The sequence below is a fragment of the Lathamus discolor genome, chromosome 19 (assembly GCF_037157495.1).
Source record: "Lathamus discolor isolate bLatDis1 chromosome 19, bLatDis1.hap1, whole genome shotgun sequence".
In the NCBI taxonomy this organism is placed as follows: Eukaryota; Metazoa; Chordata; class Aves; order Psittaciformes; family Psittacidae; genus Lathamus; species Lathamus discolor.
The window spans coordinates 4,904,308-4,923,253 of NC_088902.1; the positions used below are offsets into that span (position 1 = coordinate 4,904,308).

Below are 18,946 nucleotides of genomic sequence, written 5' to 3' on the forward strand. Positions count from 1 at the left end.
TAATCTCTATTCTCTCTATGCAGTAATGTTTTAATGCATTGCTGCCTTTCTTCACTACTTGATACCTGTATCTCTGATTTGTTTTATTGTACTTATTCATTATATGTAGAAAAAGATTTACCTAATTCACATTAGCGTGCCCGCTTTAGTGCGCTTGCTAATAAACTCTGCATATACAGCCAGCGCGTGGTCACTTTGTGGTGTTCCTGTCCGCCAGCAGAACCCACGGCTGCGGGAGTGGGATGGGGGGGGGGGGATTCCCCGCGGTGTGGGGCTGGGGCAGCACCGAGGCCGTGCTTCCCCAGGGCCGGCGATGGGGACCCCGGGGCCGGGGGCTCCCCGTGGCGGTGGCGGTCCCGGCCCGTTGGTTCCTCCTTCCGTGGGGCCCTCGGGGCGGCGGCCACCGTGACATCAGGCCTGGCTGGGGCCGAGCGCAAATCGCCGCCGCCCCGCGACCCGCCTTCTCCCGCCGCCAACAAAAGCCCCGGGCGGCCGCCGGCCCCAGCGCCGCTCCCGACACCGACCGGCCCGGCCCGGCCCAGCTGCAGGTAGGTGCGGGCCGGGGGCAGCCGCGGGGCCCCTCCGGTGCTCGGTCCCGTTGCGGAGCCAACGGTTCAGGTCCCCGCCCGGGCGGGCGGATCCATCCCCGGAGCTGCCGCATCCCTCGGGATCCCCCACCCGGTGGGATGCGGGCCGGGGGGCGCGGACCCCGCCGTGTGCGCGCACATGGGGCACATGCGGAAGCCAAAGCTCTTGCATCAGCCCCGGTGAACTTCGCTCACGCGGCAGAGAGCGGGCATCCGCGGGTGCTTCCCGTTACTCCTCGCTTCGCAATGGGACAGCTCGGGGCTGTGGTCCTCGCTCGGCGCTTTCATCCCGTTCCCTTGTCGGTTCGCTGTGAGCGAAGCTCACACCGCGGAGATCGGGCCAGCTCCGGCCTCTCCGGTGCCGTGCGCTGATGTGCCGGGGCGGCGGAGCTGGCTGGGTACACGGGAGAGCCGCTTGCAGGAGCCGCTTCCCAAACCTCCGAGCTGGCAGCGGGGCCAGCGCGTAGGAGCGGGTGTTGATGAGCACTTGGCAAACAGAGACAGGGATGGAGCGGGTGAGAAGGTGAAGCGCTAAAGTAGTGTTTGGTGTGAGATGGGCTTTGGATGCTGCCTCTCCTGCTGGCTCGTGGTGAGGCTGGGATGGGGGGGCAGTGGCTGTGGGCACTCCTGGTCCTGGGGAGGACCATGGTGCCCTCACTGCTCCCGCTGCTCGGTGTCTACCCAGCCTCAGGCTTGCTGCCGGCCTCTCCTATACCCTGGATCGGGATCTCTCCGGCTGGGATGTCAGTGCCTGAACCACTGGCGTGACCGGCTTCTCTTCTGGGCTCCCTGCTGCTGGGAGGCAGCACAAAATGACAAGGATGTGACTGACTAGGAAATAAAGGCTTTGCAAAAGCTCAAGTGAGCTTGGCCAGGTTACGGGTTGGCATTCCGGCAGGAAGCTTTTCTTGGCATCCCTGAAAATTCTTTTGGCTTTTTTTTTTTTTTTTTTCCTGGGTAAAATTAGTTTTTCCTTTGAGCAGCACAGTTGGGATCAAGTTGCCTTTGCAGCCAAGGCTTGGAAGCAGTGTGGGCAGCAGCCCCACAGTGTGCTGGTCTACAGGCAATAGCCCAGCTCCGGGCAGCACTGGCCATACCAGCCCTTTCCCTGGCCCAGCAAACCTGGAAGCTGCCTCAGTGGTGGCAGCAGAGGCAGTGCCAGGCTGTGCTGCATCAGGACCTGTAGAGATGAGCTGCGGGTGAGTGGACCATGGACCCTCCTGACTGTCTGCCTTCTCTCAGGGCAAAGCCCTCAGAGATGCTGGACCCGATACAGCCGCATCCCCTGGGTCAGTTCTGTGATTTCTCCCCGGTGATGCCCAGGGCTTTGCTGTGTCCTGGTGCTCACCAGCCTCAGGACCCCGTCCTCCTCTTGCTCACCAGCTCACCACCACCAACGACCTTTGCTTACACTGCTGGCAGCGCAGGCACTGCTCCACCCAGCTGACATGGCGGGGGGACAGGGGTGAGGTTCCCACCTCCCTCTTGCAGTGTTATTTCAACCTGTGCACAGGTGATGTGAAAGCCGCTCTGTGACAGGCGCTGTGTGTCTGGGGCAGAGTCCTCCATGGCCTGATGGCACTTACTGGTGCTGAGCCCCTGGTGCTCTGTCCTGGTGATTTCCCACATGGTGTTCCCTGTGATCCCCATGGGCTGGTCCCTTCCTGCTCTGCCCACACGTCCCATCTGTCTTGGTGCCTCCTGCTTCAGATTTCTGCTCATTTCATGCCTATTCCAGCTGCTCTCTGCACTGGGAGGCACTGAGCAGACCCCAGGGCCTGGGGCTCCTGCTATGGTTTCTTCCCCTCTGACTTGTCCCTTTGCCAGGGTATGTAATAATCCCGCATGGACTGCTGTGAACATTCTAGGGAGTGAAGTTTGTGCAGCACTGATGGTGTTTGCTGCCATCCACTTGTATTAACACTGACTGGAACAAAGAAAGAACCTTTTACAGGGACCAGCATGACTCTTCTGTTCCTCAGTGATCTCCTCCAGGCACCAAGTGATTGCTCTGCTATTCATTACTGTAGGATACAAGTAGAACATCTCAGCACATAGGTGGGAGAACCTGCACTGCTCTTTGACGCTGTTGGACACTTCAGATTTGGCTGGACAGGGTGCTTGGACATACAGTCTAGGTCATGCTTTGCCTAGGAAGGTTGTAGCAGATGACCCTTCAGCCTGGTATTCTATGATGCTCTGGTTCTCTGGGTGCTCCCATAGCAGCACACGGTGGCGGGTGCTGCTTCAGCTCCAGCAGTTCAATCCCAGCCGCTCTCTGGCAGGGGGCTGCCAGCTTTGCACACTGGTCTAAGGAGAGGCTGACCGTGTGTTCCTACTTGGCTTCATCTGCTCACTGCTTCCCCTTACAGCCCAGGTTTAGATAACATCCCAAATCACCAGGTCATACTGGTTCCATACTGGTCTATGCTGGTGGTTTAGCGTCGCCTTGAAACAGGGGTGAGTCTGTAGCTTACATCTGACACAGCGAAATGCAAAGGGTCAGACATCAGACACTAAAACTTTTCTCCAGAAGTGTCAGACCTGGGTGGTTCTGTGTGGGCCTTGCTCGTGTCTGCACTGCCCAGTGACAGAGCTCTTGGTTAAAGCTGGTATCTTGGGTTTTGAGGCCCCTTGACCTACACAGAGCAGACGATGGGCCAGCTCCAGGGCTGAGCCATGCCTGGTGCAGAGGATCAGAGAATCCCAGCGTAGTTTGTGTTGGAAGAGACCTTAAAGCTCATCCAGCTCCAACCCCTGCCACAGGCAGGGACCCCTTCCACTGGAGCAGCTTGCTCCAAGCCCCTGTGTCCAACCTGGCCTTGAGCACTGCCAGGGGTGATGCTGTCTGTAGGGCTGTGTTCGCTGTGAGGCTGTGGTACATGGGATGTGGAGCTGCAGGAGCGAGGAAAATAATCTTGTGTTTTGGCAGCCCTGGGTTTGTCTCTTGCCTTATGCTCAGCGAGGTCTCTGGCCGCAGGACTGTTGCCTCCTGTTCCTCGTGAGTGGGTCCAGAGTGATATGGAGAAGTGTGACTGCGGTCACTGTGTGTTGCAATGGGGCAGAAAATGGTGTGAGCTCCATGGTGCAAAATACACGCAATTCCAGCAGAAAACCATGCTGGAAGGGTTGCACTCTGTGACATGTCCTCCACTACTCATTACCCATGGAACTGGGATGGTCATGACCAGTTGGTCTTGAAAGTTGGCTTCTGAGATGGCCGGTGTGGGTCCTGGGCTCCATGAACAGGGTGCTCCGCTTCCTTTTCCTTCCTGCTGATGCTGACCTGTAGCAGAAACTGCTTTTTGGTGTCCCCTGCGGCTTTCAGCATGTGCCTGTGTACGTTGTGGTCTAAGAGGGAATTCCCAGCAGTTAAACCTTATCTCAGGCTTCCTCCGTGCCCAGCTTTGAGCTATCACAAGCCTGGGTATCCCCAGGACAAACTCATTTTCATGGTCTCTCCCCACACCCTGGTGCGTGCCAGGAGGTCTTGCTGGGATGTGGCTTTGTCCACTGAAATCACTGTGACATGGCTTAAACTGCAACCTTCCACGGCGGATGGAGGAAAAGAAGCAGCAAAAGGGCTCGATCTCCTCTTGAGGCAAACATCAGATGAGCTTTGCCCAGAAGCATCTTTTCTCCTCCCATAGACTTGCAGGAGCTCAGGGAATGTGTCCCCACTGCTGATGTCTCACTTTGGGCAGATGAACCCCGTTGTTTGGGACAAACAGAGCCTCTTCCTTCACTGCTGCCGTAAAGGGAAAGAAAAGGTGCCCTGGAGGCAAAGGGGAGCAGCAGGCTCCAAACCACACGAAGCAGCTTCTCCCTGAGCACGATGCTGTGGGGCGGAGAGTGGTGGGGACGGGCAGGAGCACAGGGGCAGGGGGCTGCCAGTGTCCTGCTGTTGCTGACCAGGGGTCTGGCACACTGGGCACAGGGACAGAGGGAGCCGGTGGGCCCCTGATGCTGCTGCGTGTTTTTGCCCTCCAAGGAAACTCCTGAACCAGGTCGGATCCTCCTCCGGGCGCAGGAGGAAAAAACAGGCTCTGGAGAGGAGCGCTTTGTGTCCTTTTAAGGCAATCCAAAGGCTGGGACTGGGATGACCGGGCTGGAAGGGAGGGATCTGGCACCGCAGCGCGTTCAAGAGAGACTTCCCGAGCGCTGGGATCACACCCAGGCACGGCTCCTGCCCCTGGAGCCGGCAGAGCCCCTGAGCCGCAGGCGGTGCCCCTGCTGCCCTGCCCGCTGTGAAACCAGGCTGAGCGCAACTTCCCCTTCCCATTTAGAATCATAGAATGGTTTGGGTTGGAAAGGACCTCAAGATCATCCAGTTCCAACCCCCCTGCCATGGGCAGGGACACCTCACACTAAACCATCCCACCCAAGGCTTCATCCAACCTGGCCTTGAACACCGCCAGGGATGGAGCACTCACAACCTCCCTGGGCAACCCATTCCAGTGCCTCACCACCCTAACAGGAAGACCCATATGCTGGAAGGCACTGAGATCTCGCTGTGCGCTGTGAGCAGAGGGTTCTCAGCGCTTCCTCCTCCCTCTTCACCCTGTCTGATGTTTATACAGCCCCGGGTCCTGTTGTGTTCAACATCCCTCTCCTGCCAGGCTGGTTTGGGGGACCTTGGTCCTGCTGCTTTAGCTATCTGGGAGTTGGGGAGCACATGGGGAGGGTGATCTCTGCTGCCTGTCCCCACATGGGAGAAGGATGGAGAATTCCAGAAGTGTTGATGGAGAGAGGCCTCTGGAGACCTCCCAAGCTGCAGCTTGTGCTCATCACCTTTCTTATGTCATTGGGCACCACCAAAAAGTGTTTTGGCAAAGTACTTTGGTTGCTGTTATACCCTCCTTAGCCTCCTCCACCAACCACCTTGCTCAGAATCTCCTCATAGGACTTTGGTGCTTGAATGTCTTGAGGTTTATGTTGGCCTGGCCTTCAGAAGGATCAAGGCTCCTCTGGGTTGGAGCTCTGCTACTTCTGTTCACTGCTCACAGTGTTTCGGGGTTATCTGCACATTCGCAGACCAAGGGGCCTCCCGACCATGTCTCATCAGATGCATTTCAGCAAAGAGGAGAGAGAAACAGAAGCATTTCTATCCTGCCAAAGAGCCGCATGGTGGCTTGGGCTGGTGCTTTGCCCTGCACATGAGCCGGTGTCCCTGGGGCTGGGGACTTCCTTGTACCTGCAGTCTTGGAGGAGATGTAGAAGCTTGTACAGGGAGATGGCCAGGCAAGGCAGAAGCTGATGGTGCTATAGGGAACAAGAGCCTGGTGGTATCAGGGGTCAGCTCCTGCCCTTTGGGTAACACTCACTATACCCCTGCCTTGTGGTGGCAGAAATGGAAGGGATGTCTGGGGAGGAGAAGCTGGAGCTGTTTCCAGCCACGGTGACAACTTGTACCCCGTCCTGCACCAAGGATCACTCGCCCTGGCACCACTGCACTGCTCTGTCCAGGGGCCATAGCAGGGCTGTGAGCTCATGAGGTCGGTGCCGTGGGTACCTCTGTAAGCACAGTTTCCCATCATTGTTCCGCTTCCTTCCTTTTCCTGGCACAGAAAGGAGCTGTGAGGTCCCACGGCTTTGGGGACAGCAGGATTTCTGCTGCTCTAGGCTGGCAGGAGCAGTGGTCCTCAGGAGGCAGCTCATAGTGCTGGGTGCTGGGTTCATTCTGCTAATGACAGCCCTGTGGGTGTGCAGGCAGCAAACGGGTGGTGCCTGCATGTGCAGATGTGGAACAGCTGCTGGAGCACTGCTGGGGGGGCCCGCTACAGCCCCCTGGCTCTACACTATCCCTGCCTCCTGCCCCATCCCTGCCTCCTGTCTGGTCCCTGCCTCCTGTCTGGTCCCTGCCTCCTGACCCGTCCATGCCTCCTGCCCCATCCCTGCCTCCTGCCCCATCCCTGCCTCCTGCCCCATCCTTGCCTCCTGTCCCGTCCATGCCTCCCACCCCATGGCTGCCTCCTGTCCGGTCCCTGCCTCCTGCCCCATCCCTGCCTCCTGTCCCGTCCCTGCCTCCCACCCCGTCCCTGTCTCCTGTCTGGTCCCTGCCTCCTGACCCGTCCATGCCTCCCTCCCCATCCCTGCCTCCCACCCCATCGCTGCCTCCCACCCCATCGCTGCCTCCCACCCCATCGCCGCCTCCTGCCCCATCGCCGCCTCCTGCCCCATCGCCGCCTCCTGCCCCATCCCTGCTTCCTGCCCCATCCCTGCCTGACCTCCCGCCCTGACGCCGTTCCTGCCCATGCTGTCTCTGCAGGATGCCGAACTGGGGAGGAGGGAAGAAGTGTGGTGTCTGCCAGAAGGCTGTGTACTTTGCTGAGGAAGTGCAATGTGAAGGCAACAGCTTCCACAAGTCCTGCTTCTTGTGCAGTGAGTACCAGCCCTCCCCTCGCCTTCCTGCCCCGCATCCAGGCAGCACCCATCAGCTTTGTGTTTATGGGCTGGGTGGATGCTCAGGAGCCTTTCCCTGAGCAAGGACTGGAGCAAGAGACAGAGACTCTCTGAACAGTGGTGGCAGGAGGTGGCACATCCCATGCAGTGCTCTGGGATGATGCTACCTTGAATCTTCCAAGTGGCTTTGCTGCACTAAAAAGGTGGTTGGGCCTTGGAGACTGGCATGGGATCTGCCCTAGAGCCCCTGGAGGTGATGGGAGGAAGATGAAGTCCTGTCCTGGCCCTTCTGCTGATGGAAGCAGGAGATTGTGGGTTTCCTCAGAGCAGAGACCCTTTCCTCTGCTTGCTCTGCGGGATCCTGCACGTACTCTTGGGCTCATGCTGCAGGTCCCCAGACCCTTCCCCTCCCAGTGGGGATACGAGGGCAGCGATGCACGGACAGGCAAGCAGCGGTACAGTGCTGAGAGCAGCTCCTTAAACCTGGGTGTCCGCATCCAGGGGACTGCAGGACCTTTAAATGCAAAGGTGACCCATATCCTCAGCCTATGTTTTACCAGCATTGTGTCCCCTGCCCTTGCAGGCTATCAGGATCATGTGCTAGCAGCATCATGCACGTTGCCTGTGTGTGCTGATGGCTCATCATCATGATGTGCCGTTCTGCATCTGGCACAGCAGCAAGAGAAGTGCATCCTCAGAGCAGGGTTTAACATCTTCTGAGGTTTAACGTTTCCTCGCCTGTTCCCTGCTCCCATAACACCATCCCATCGCAGCAGGGAGCGCAGGCAGGAACTTTGCCATGTGGGCAGTGAGCAGAGCTCGGGCCCATAAACAGACACTCAGCCAGAACTAATCTCAGTAGACCTATGCCAGCAGGGAAATACCAGTGTCCCCATGGGGCTGCGCTCCTGTGTCCACCTGGCACGGACACCAGAGACTTGGCCAGGCTCCTGGGATGCGGCGTGCACAGATGGATGCAGATGTGAGGGGAGCTGCTGTTCCATCCCTGCTCCCTGCGCAGCGTGGCCGGTAGCTCTCTGTGTGGGAGCTTCCAGGCTGGAAGCATTGCTTTGGCTCAAGAAGACGAGGAAGGGATGCGGCCGAGAGGCTTTCCTTGGGCTGTGCCTGTGCTGCAGCCGCTCTCCGCAGCAGGAAGTCCTGCTTCTTCTACAGACCCCGATAAGGAGGCTGGCAAATGTTGCCCTTGTTTTCCCCTACCACTGGCTTTTACCATCCGAGCCCATGTCAGTGGAGAAGCTCAGTATGGGGACTGAGATCCCATTGCACTGCATCTGTCCTTCCCTGTGGCCCTCTGCACACATCTGCATTGCTAGGGGCAGCTTCTACCATGCCATATTGGCACCCAGAGCCATACAAGTGGACAAAAGGCATTGCTTCAAGAAGGAAATATATGGCCAAAGTGCAGAAGAAGGTCATCCCATGGAAGCAAGTCACCAGGGGGTGGTCCAGTGGGGCTCCTGTCCCTGTGCTTTGAGATGTTCATAATCCCCTGCCATGTGTCCCAGAGGTTCTGCCCATCCTGCCTGCAGCCTCCCCACTTCAGGCCGTGGCTCTTCCCAGTTCCATGCCACAGGCTGCGGGTGCCACTGAGCTCCAGACTCAGGTTCTCAGCTTGTTCCCCATTGCTGTGCTTGGGCCCCATCAGGGAGCTTGAAGCCCTTATCTTTAGGGGAGAAAAACAAACACTTTGACCTGACCTGCCCCAAAAGCAATCAGAAAGGAGCCAAACATACCACAGTGCATTAGCACCGGAGATGGGCTGAGGGAGTGCCCTGGTGATTGACTCGGTGGCATCGCTCCAGCTGAGTCAACAGGACAAGGCAGGAATGTTCTGTAATGAGACTGTTTGGCCTCTGGAAGTGGCAGCAGCTCTTGCCTAATTGTTTAGTGGAGCTCTTAGAAAAACAAAGGGTCCTTAACGGGGTGAGTGCTTTGTGCTGGAATTCCTGCGATGCAGAAGCCAGGAGCTGGGGGCTGATTTCTAGGAAGCAGGGAAAGGATTTTCCTGCTGCCTCTCAAAGGTCTGGTCCGTGCTAGTGCAGATGAAGGACTGGGGAAGCTTAGGTTAGAGCTCTAAACCCACCCAGGGGAGAGAGAAAGACAGATGCCACTGGGATCATTAGGAAAAGCTCTTTAAATGTGCCCAAATTCCCCTCCTGGAGGGTCTGTCTGAACGCTCCCGATGAGCTCCAGAGTGATGCAGAGAACCCCAACACCAGCCTGGTACCTACAGGATGCTCCTGGTGGGTTTGGAGGTGGGATGAGAGCTCATAGCCAGGAGAGGACCCTGTCAGATCCTCCTTAGATGGCCAGAGACGTTTCCTTTCCCACCTCCTGCTCCCAGCAGCAGCACTCAGGGCTCTCCATGGTCCATATTTAGTAACGGGGCTGCCTCAGCCCCATGCTCAGAGCTGCGGTTTGTGCTCTGTTTGCATTCCTGTGATATTGGTAAAGGCCAAGGAACGTTGCTGCAGGCAAAGAGGCCAAGGGGCTGCCGAGAGCCTCGACATGTAAGGCCTGCGAGCGGGATGGGAGGGCTGGGTGGCTGCTGGAACAGGCGCTGTGCGGGGCGGCTGCCAGCGTGCGGACTCTGCCCCAGGCACCTGGATCCTGCCCCAGGCACCTGGATCCTGCCCCAGGCAGGCAGTGGGTATCCCTGCAAGCCGGTTTGGGTGCTGCTTGCTGGGTGGTGTGTGCCAGGAAGGGATTTAAGCCAAGGCAGGGGCTGAGATCAGAGCTGGGACAGGAGGCAGGGAAACCTAAAAGTCAGGAGAAGAGCCCGTGCAGCCTGAGCCCAGCACCAAGCCCCAGCTCTGAATGGGCTCAGCTGCACCCCCAGCCTGGTTGCTGTCTCCTCCTGTCCTGTCTTACATCCCATGCTGATCCATCCCCAAGGTTTGAACACCCAGCTCAGTTAGAGTTCCTCACAGAATCCCAAACTGCTTTGTGTTGAAGGGACCTTAAAGCTCCTCCAGCTCCAACCTCTGCCATGGGCAGGGACCCCTTCCACTGGAGCAGCTTGCTCCAAGCCCCTGTGTCCAACCTGGCCTTGAGCACTGCCAGGGATGGGGACACAGGAGCCTGAACTCTTCTGTTGTGGTCTTGGGGTCTGGAAAACAGCCTCGTGTGAGACAACCCTTGCAGCCCATCAGCTGCAGGTCTGCTGTGGTCTGCTTAAACACAAGGAATAAGGTATTTGCCTCCATTCCTTTCCCCCAGTGACTATTGCTATTTGCAGTGGACAGGCAGTGTGGCAGGGCTGTGTCTGCCGGGGGCAGGGACATCCATCCCTGTGCTCCTGAGTCCTGCAGGTGTTTATAGGGGAATTTCAACCTCCCCTGGTTTAAGTGCAGGATACCAGCACCGGGAGGGTTAACAGAGCTTTGTCTTAGTGCCAACCTTGTAGCTTTGCTGGTTGCTTCCTTTTAAAGCCAGACAATGTGCTTGTTGTGATCCTTATCTTCAGCTGTTTTGCATGCACTCCCTTTACCAGGGATCTGATCTGGGGTTTCCTTACTCCTTGAAAGCTGATCTCCCATTCCTTGTGAGGACTTGTTTCCTGCAGGTGATTAGTGAGCTCTGGCTGAGCAGGCTAACGACCCTCGCCTCTTTTCCAGTGGTCTGTAAGAAGAACTTGGACAGCACCACTGTTGCTGTGCATGGAGAGGAGATCTACTGCAAGTCCTGCTATGGCAAGAAGTACGGTCCCAAGGGCTATGGATACGGGCAGGGAGCAGGGACCCTGAGCACTGACAAGGGCGAGTCTCTGGGCATCAAATATGAAGAGTGAGTTTGAGTCTTGTTTTTGAAACCGGGGCTGTGGTGTGCACCTTCTCCCCCACATCTCTCTGCTTGTGATGCTTGGGCTGTGCAGCCCATGCTGAGCTTCAGCAGTGTCTCCTGTGGAGCACACCGTGAGCTGCTCTGCCCTTCTGCTCCTCGGGGAATCCCGCTGAACCCTGTCTGCAGGGTGGGATGGGGCTTGATGGGACACGTCCTCATTGCCTGAGCACGTACCCATCCCCTCCTAACACACAGCCGTGTGCTTAAAGCCCTTCCAAACTGGGTTGGGATGTATGACCCCATAGCTCTTCCCTCCTCCATCATGTGCAGCCCTGATCACCAACTCCCTCCCACCCACAGGGGCCAGCCCCACCGACCCACCAACCCCAATGCATCCAGAATGGCCCAGAAAGTCGGAGGTGCTGATGGGTGCCCTCGCTGTGGCCAAGCCGTGTATGCAGCTGAGAAGGTGATTGGAGCTGGAAAGGTAAGAAGGGGTTGGGATGGATGTGACACTGCAAGTGATGTGTACCAGGGCGACTTTCAGAGAAGGTCTTGGATGGACCCATGGGCTGCTGCAGGCTCAGCTTAGGGTCTGGTGGCCTGGCACCAAAGCCTGGCATCAAAAGGAGATCTTGGCATGTCCGGAAACCGGGTTCTCCAGCTGCATCCCTCTTACAGGCTTGTAGGTTCAGAGCCCTGCTCAGCAGAGCTGACAGCGGACGTCCCTGCTGCTGGATGTGCCCACTGACCGCATGTGCTGACCCTGCTGTGCTCTGTCCTCCCTGGGGCTTCTGTGCTTGTCCTGTCCCCAGAGCAAGGGGAGGAGGCACCAAGTCAACAAGAAGGGGCCTCCCACAGCAGCATCGTGCCCCGGCTGGCAGCGCAGGGGCTTGTGACGAGCACATTGAGGGTCAGCCCAGGGTCAGAAGCTGAATTTACCCTCAAAACCGTGACCTGGGCTTCCTGGTAGGCTTCTGGGCCCCGTGTTTACAAGGAACCAAAGCTGGCAAAGCAATTACACTGGAGCGAAGCCGGCGAGGATTCCGGAGCGCGTATTTCATGTGCTAATGTTTGCTGCATGACTCCAGCCGCCCCCTCCTCCTCCAGCCCCCGAATTTCACATTTTCTTCCAAAAAAGGTTTCATGTTTTCCAAAGGGTTTGTTTAAATTCCTCCTGGAGCAGCGCTGGCTGCCTCTGAGCTCATGTATCCCCAGAGGCCTGGCAGAGCCAGGCAGGGGGGGATATTTGGGGGTATTTTTAAACACTGCCCGATTCCTGCATTCTCAGTGTCTGTTTGCTGCCTGCCTTGGAGCTGCGCTGCGGGGGCAGGTCCCCATCCCTGCTGCAGATGATGGATCTCAGCTGGGTGACCTGCAGGGCTCCTCCTGCTGCTCCAGGAGCACAGTCCCCAAAGGGGGGTGATTGCTCCTTACAAATGATTCCTGGAGGAGGGTGAAGTCTCTCAGCAGCGGCCACACCTGATGCTTCCTCTCTGTATCTCCCCCCCGGGGCTGGGAGGATCATTCTTCCCACACAAAACCTTTCACCCCCTTCTCAATCCTCTTTGCCACTGGCTTTGGGTCAGAACCAGGGAAGTGATGGTGTTGGGAAGCCAAAGCCACGCTCCCTGTCCCCGGGGGTGTCTGACCTGGTTCTGCTTCTGTCCCACAGTCCTGGCACAAGTCGTGCTTCCGCTGTGCCAAGTGTGGCAAAAGCCTGGAGTCCACCACCCTGGCAGACAAAGATGGGGAGATCTACTGCAAAGGTGAGTGCCACCTTCCTGGGGCAGTGCCACCTTCCCTGTGGGTGCCACCTTCCTGGGGCAGTGCCACCTTCCTGGGGCAGTGCCACCTTCCCTGTGGGTGCCACCTTCCTGGGGCAGTGCCACCTTCCCCACTGGCTTGTCCCAGGCTGCAAAGGGTGGAGGCAGGGCCTGACAATGCCTGTGCATGGAGCAGGATGGGGCTGAGGTTCGGTTGGGTTTCCTGCTGTGCCTGGAGCCCCTCTGTCTGCCCAACAAACCCGGCAAACCCTGCCCTGTTTAGGCAGTGCCTGCTTTGAGAGGAGGGGACCTGCTCGTGTTCAGCTGCCGGCCTTACCCGTCTCTCCCTTCCCATCCTCTGCAGGTTGCTATGCCAAGAACTTTGGTCCCAAGGGCTTTGGCTTCGGGCAGGGTGCCGGGGCGCTGGTCCACTCGCAGTGAGGCACCAGGAGCCGGTACCCAGGGCTCATGTGTACCAGCCTGTGCTGCTCGACCCGCACCGCACCGCAGCGAGCATCCTCACCACCACCAGTAACCACCCGCTGCTTCACAGCACGAGCCCCGTCCTCCCGCCCTGACCCGGCGCATCCTGACACCATGGGATTCCCAGCATCATTCCCATCAGGTCCTGCTGGTGCGGGTGCCGGCGGGGGGTCGGCTCACACCACCCGCAGCCAGGCCCGCAACATCCCGCTCCGCGCTGCCCATCCCGCCGGGATGCGCGCTCAGCCGTGCCAGCAATAAACATCCAAACCGAGCCGTGCCTGCAGTTCGTTCCCCATCGGGGCTCCGGAGGTGCACGGGGGGACCAGAGCTGGGTCAGGAGGTGGAGGGAGGATGGGAAGCGTCGGAAGCTGTGGTCTGCAATGGAAGGCAGGGACTGCTTGGTGCGACCTGAGCCAGCCCAGCTGAGCTCTGTAGGGCAGCCAGACCAGGCTCTCCCTGCTCCCGAGGTGGATATCCTTGGGAAGAAGAGTGGTTGGTGCTGGGAGGCCAAGGACAGACTCTGCTGGGTGTGTTGGTAGCACAGCATGGACACCCTATGGAAACCCTATTTGCTGCTCTAAACAGTGCTGAATAACTCACAGCTTTTCACCTACAACCTGGAGCTTACAGCACTCACTCAGTGACAGTTTGGCAGCTTCCCAAAGGTTTAATTTGTTTTCATCCAAACTCTTCCCTTTCTGTGATTCTCTGGTTTCACTGGTGGGATGTACCCACAGGATCGGGATGTACCCACAGGATCAGGATGTACCCACAGGATCAGGATGTACCCACAGGATCAGCCCTTTCTGCAGCGTGAAGCTAGGAACCCCACAGGGAATTTCGGTTTCGTTGTTTTCCTTTCTGAGTTATAAAAGTTGTGGTTGAGGAAATGAGGTGGGCAGTGACTGGAGAAGTGCAACAGAGGCAAAAATCCTTCCGTGAGGCAGGACTGGGGCTTCTTTATCGGCTTAAGCACTTTGTCCTGTTCCTCACAGCCTGGGTTTTACACGAAGCTGAGACAAGGAGTAACTCTTTAAACATCTCAAAACCCCTCCCAGATCCCTGGTCCCATTGCTCTGGGGTGTGTGGTTGGGGTGGTGAGGTGATAGCAGATGGCACTTGGCATGTGGAGCAGCCAGGTTGGACAGGGCTTGGAGCAAGCTGCTCCAGTGGAAGGGGTCCCTGCCCGTGGCAGGGGTTGGAGCTGGAGGAGCTTTAAGGTCCCTTCCAACCCAAACCAGTCTGATTCTATGATTCTTTAGTCTCTTCTTCCCATAGCTGTAGAGGTTGTGTCGAAGAGAGGGGACGTACTGACATACACCAAGTGTGATGGACCCCACAGAGGCTGTTTGCTCCTTATGGCCTGGTCAAACCCAGGAGAAAGTGCTGGATTTGGCTTTCACAGGGTCACAGATAGAAGCAGGAGGGGTGAAAGGGCCTTGCAGAGGTCTCAAATCCAACCTCCTGCTTAAGCCAGAGGAGGTAGTGGGGAAGGCCCAAGGGCTGGGGGTGGGATCAAGGATGCTTTCGGGGCATCCCCCGCTCAAACTGCAGCAGGATGCTCTGACCAACTGCTACCCTCTGCTGGTTACTGCTCCCCGTGCATGGGCACAGCCTGGTGCCGGACGCCAGCACCCAAGTGTTGTCCCTTTTGAGGCAGCAGAGCCACATGGCACCCAGCAGCATCCATCCCTTGCTGCTGCCGGCATGGAGGGGCTGTGGGACCCAAACCAGCCTCTGAAGAGATGGATCAGAGGATTGGCTCGTGGCCGAGCACCCTGCGGCCTGGAGGCTGGTGGTGATGGAACCCGTAGGATAGAACCAGAGAATCTCAGACTGGTTTGGGTTGAAAAGAACCCAAAACCTCCTCCAGCTCCAACCCCTGCCACGGGCAGGGACCCCTTCCACTGGAGCAGCTTGCTCCAAGCCCCTGTGTCCAACCTGGCCTTGAGCACTGCCAGGGATGGGGCAGCCACAGCTTCTCTGGGCACCCTGTGCCAGCGCCTCAGCACCCTCACAGGGAACAGCTTCTGCCTTAGGTCCAACCTGAACTTGTTTCAGTCTGAACCCATCACCCCTTGTCCTGTCACTGCAGCCCCTGATGAAGAGCCCCTCCCCAGCATCCTTGTAGCCCCCTTCAGACACTGGAAGCTGCTCTGAGGTCTCCACACAGCTTCTCCTCTCCGGGCTGAACAGCCCCAGTGTTCTCAGCCTGGCTCCATACAGGAGCTGATCCAGCCCCTGAGCATCCTCGTGGCCTCATCTGGACTTGCTCCATCAGCTCCATGTCCTTATGCTGAGGATGCCAAAACTGCACCCAGTGCTGCAAGTGGGGTCTCATGAGAGCAGAGCTGAGGGGCAGGATCACCATAGGAGGCTAGAGAGGCAGTGAGCATCAGATCTGGAACTGGATTTGGGTTTGGGGGGATTTGGCAGCCCTTGTCTTTCCCGGAGGGGAAGGAGATTGGTCTGGTTGGGCAACCAAAGTGCCCACGGACATCCCAGCTCGCTGGAGCAGACCTGGGAGCACCAATCCCAAAACTTCTCACCTCAGCATCCCTGAAGCTGAGCTTTACCGGGGTCTGGGAAAACAGCCTCGGATGCTCCTTTGGAGCATGGGGGGAACCCACACTTCTGCTCTGCTCCTCCCGGGCGTGCTGGGGTGCTCGTGGTGGCACCCGGGGCTGTGCTGCAGGGATGCAGAGGGCTGCGGGGGAGCCGGGGCCGCCTGACGTCAGGAAACGGGGTGTCCCGGGACACCGGGATCTCCGCCAGCGCGGTGAGGTTGGCCCCGGGGAGCACGAACCAGTTCTGGCTGCGGCAGGCGCTGCCCTGCCCTCTTAATGAGGGATAATGAGGAGCAGCTCAAGGCGCTGCAGACGTTTCCCCCGGCCACGCCGGCTGCAGGGACCGGGGTGATGGAGGGGCTGGAGCAGGAAGGGCTGCACCCCCCGGGGGTGATGCGGGAGCCGGGGGCTGAGGTGTGCGCTGCCAGCCCCGGGCAGTGATTTGTTCCCCTTGGCTGGGCGAACGGGCCCCCAGCACCACAGCAGGCAGTGACCATCACCCCCTTTGGCAGCCTCGGATGTCCCCACCGTGACCCTCGCTGCCAGGCGCTGGCACAGGAACAGAGGAGCTGCGGCGGCCGGAACGGGAACGAGACGGGCCGGAAAGGAGCCGGTCTTTTGCTGCAGGGGAGGGCGGACACCGGCGGGGCCGCGCTGGGCGCTGCATCCCCTTGCCCAGCTCACACGGGGGATGCTGGGCCCTGCTGGGGGCTTCAGATCCCTGTCTCAGGGAATGGGGGGGAGTGGGAGATCCGCCGCTGAGGGCTGGGGCAGCACCCTTGGGTGCAGGGCTAGGTGGGTGCCGAGAGCTGTGCCCCTTGCAGGGCAGGCCTGCACAGACGCCAGATGTCTCCTGTCCGCATGTGAGCCCCTACCCAGGGGTTCCTACAGCCCCTGGCTGTTTGGTGCTGCACACACAGACCCGCAGCCCCCACTTCAACCAGCGCTGCACCCTATAGCCCAGTCCTGGCTGGTACTGCACCAAGAGCCACCCATCCCCACCAGGACTGCACCCTATTGCCTTGTGCCAGCTGACACTGCACCTCCAACAGCCTGCACTGCACCCCCAACAGCCTGCACTGCACATCCAACAGCTTGAACTGCACCCCAACAGCCTGCACTGCACCCCCAACAGCTTGCACTGCACCCCAACAGCCTGCAATGCACATCCAGCAGCCTGCACTGCACACTCAACAGCCTGCACTGCACGCTCAAGAGCTTGCACTGCACCCCCCCAACAGCTTGCACTGCACCCCAACGGCCTTCACTGCACCCCAACAGCCTGCACTGCACCCCCAGCAGCCTGCGCTGCGCCCAAGAGCCTGCACTGCGCCTCATGCCCGGGCCGCCCTGAAGTGCCCCAGACCCGCTGCGGTGCAGCCCCATCCCCACACGCTGCCGGCTCACACGAGGCCCTCGGGGCACCCCGAAAGCTCCTCCCGGTGCCGCCTGGGCCTGGCCGGGCTTCGCCTGGGCGTTGTGGGTGCCTGCGCCGCAGGAGGGGCCAGGCGAGGCGGCAGGAATGCGAGTGGGAAGCGGCCGGGCAAGTAGCGACAGCTCCTGGGGCGCGCGGTGCCGGGATCCCACACGCTGCGCAGGGCTGGGAGCAGAGCCCCGGCAGCAGGGCTGGGGCCGGCCATGGGGCTCCCCGCTGCGCACCCCCTCTGAGTGCCGGTGGCGAGTGCCCCGGGGGCAGCCGTGGGGTCCTGGGACGCGTGGCTCTGCCGCGGAGCGGTTGGAGACCCACGGGTGGGTGATGCCCGGGTGCTGAGGAGCCGCTATGACCCCCGAGAAGGTGCTGAGGGAGGGGGTGCTGGAGAAGCGCAGCGGGGGGCTGCTGCAGCTCTGGAAGAAGAAGCGCTGCTTGCTGACGGAGAAGGGGCTGCAGCTCTTCGAGCCCAAGGGCTCGCGGCGCAAGGAGCTGAGCTTCGCCCGCATGAAGGCGGTGGAGTGCGTGGAGTGGAAGGAGCGGCACATCTACTTCACCGTGGTGATGGACGACAGCCACGAGATCGACTTCCGCTGCGCGCAGGAGGACCCAGGCTGGAACGCCGCGATCACCATGGGCCTCGTCCGCTTCAAGAACCAGCAGGCGATCCAGGTCGTCCGCGCCCGGCACAGCTGCCGAGCAGGTACAGGACCCCTGCGCCGTGGGGCGGGGGGCAGGACCCACCGGAGGTCCCATCTCCGAGTGGTTCAGTGATTCCCCATGGGAATCACAGCGGGGGTCCCATGGATGGGGATGGGCCTGCTGGGTGGTGGTCCTGTGTCCCCCCTCTCTGCCCTTTGCATCCCCCATTGCATTTCACCTCCATGCACCACTGGAGAGGGACTTTCTAACACCCTCCCTCTGTCTGCGGTGACCTCAAGGGATATGGGGCCCTTTGCCATCTTGCGCATGGGATGACGGTGAGGACCGTGGCTGGTTCCCCTCCCCAGCTCCCTGCGGGGCTGGATCCATGTCCTAGCACTGGCCAGGTGGGTGACAAGCTCCATCTCTCCACAGTGGTGCAATTCGAAGCAGCCCCGGTGGGACAGCCCGTGGACATGCAGCATCCCAAGAGCAGGATGGAGATGGCCCTCGGCTCAGCGGGCAGCGGGGACAATGGGATCCGTATGGACAAGTGAGGCCACCGCTGTCTGCGGCCAGGGGATGGGGATGGTGGCCCTGGGGACACCATTGTGGGTGCCAAATCCTCTTGTCCTGGAGCAGGACAGCAGCATCACGGGAGCTGGGCTGGAGCAGCTGCAGGCATCCAGCCACATCCCGTTGGCATGATGGGGCAAAGGACACAGTTGGTGCCACCATCATGGGCTCTGGACATGGCAGGAGGTGACATCCCTGCCTGGGGACCCTCGAGCCCTCAGCTGACATGGCCAGGACCTTGGTGAACTGATGGGGACCCCCGGGCCTCTCCTGCAGGTCAGGGGAGGGCTGAGGTTGAGCCCGAAGGCAGCAGGGTGATGGTGAGCTCTGCCCAAATGGCAGTGACACTGGGGCAGATGGACATGGCCAGGGACACGGATCCCCCTTAGCCCCCATGTTGAGAAGGGGCTGCAGAGCTGCTGTTGCAGCAGGGACCCCTCTGGGCACTGTACCTGATGGCACGGTGACGTGGCCGTGCTGCTGGACACTGTCCTGCCCTGAGCTGCCCTCAGGCTGGTGGGGGACACTGGGGAAGGCAATGGAGACCCTGATTCCCTGTACCAAAAATGTCCCCAAACAGGACCTTCTGCTGCTTACCTGGTGTTGCTTTGATCTGTGGGACCCTGCAGGGCATGGGAGAGCACAAATCCCGCAGAGTCTCGCTGGTCGTAGGCATCCCCCTAAAGC

General features: G+C 59.4%; 2 protein-coding genes across 2 annotated transcripts; both read left to right on the forward strand.

The window, feature by feature from the left end:
- Positions 1–439: 439 nt before the first annotated feature.
- CSRP1 (cysteine and glycine rich protein 1) lies at positions 440–13,316 on the forward strand. Its single transcript, XM_065698149.1, has 6 exons — positions 440–548; positions 6,856–6,968; positions 10,628–10,796; positions 11,154–11,280; positions 12,469–12,562; positions 12,924–13,316. Exons 2-6 carry the CDS (start codon positions 6,857–6,859, stop codon positions 12,998–13,000), a joined length of 579 nt encoding a protein of 192 aa, XP_065554221.1. The 5' UTR covers positions 440–548; position 6,856; the 3' UTR covers positions 13,001–13,316.
- A 4,076-nt stretch (positions 13,317–17,392) lies between these two features.
- Positions 17,393–18,621, forward strand: PHLDA3 (pleckstrin homology like domain family A member 3). The gene is made up of 2 exons (XM_065698448.1): positions 17,393–17,744; positions 18,119–18,621. The coding sequence occupies exons 1-2, from the start codon at positions 17,393–17,395 to the stop codon at positions 18,238–18,240; spliced, it is 474 nt and encodes a 157-aa protein (XP_065554520.1). The 3' UTR covers positions 18,241–18,621.
- Positions 18,622–18,946: the final 325 nt, after the last annotated feature.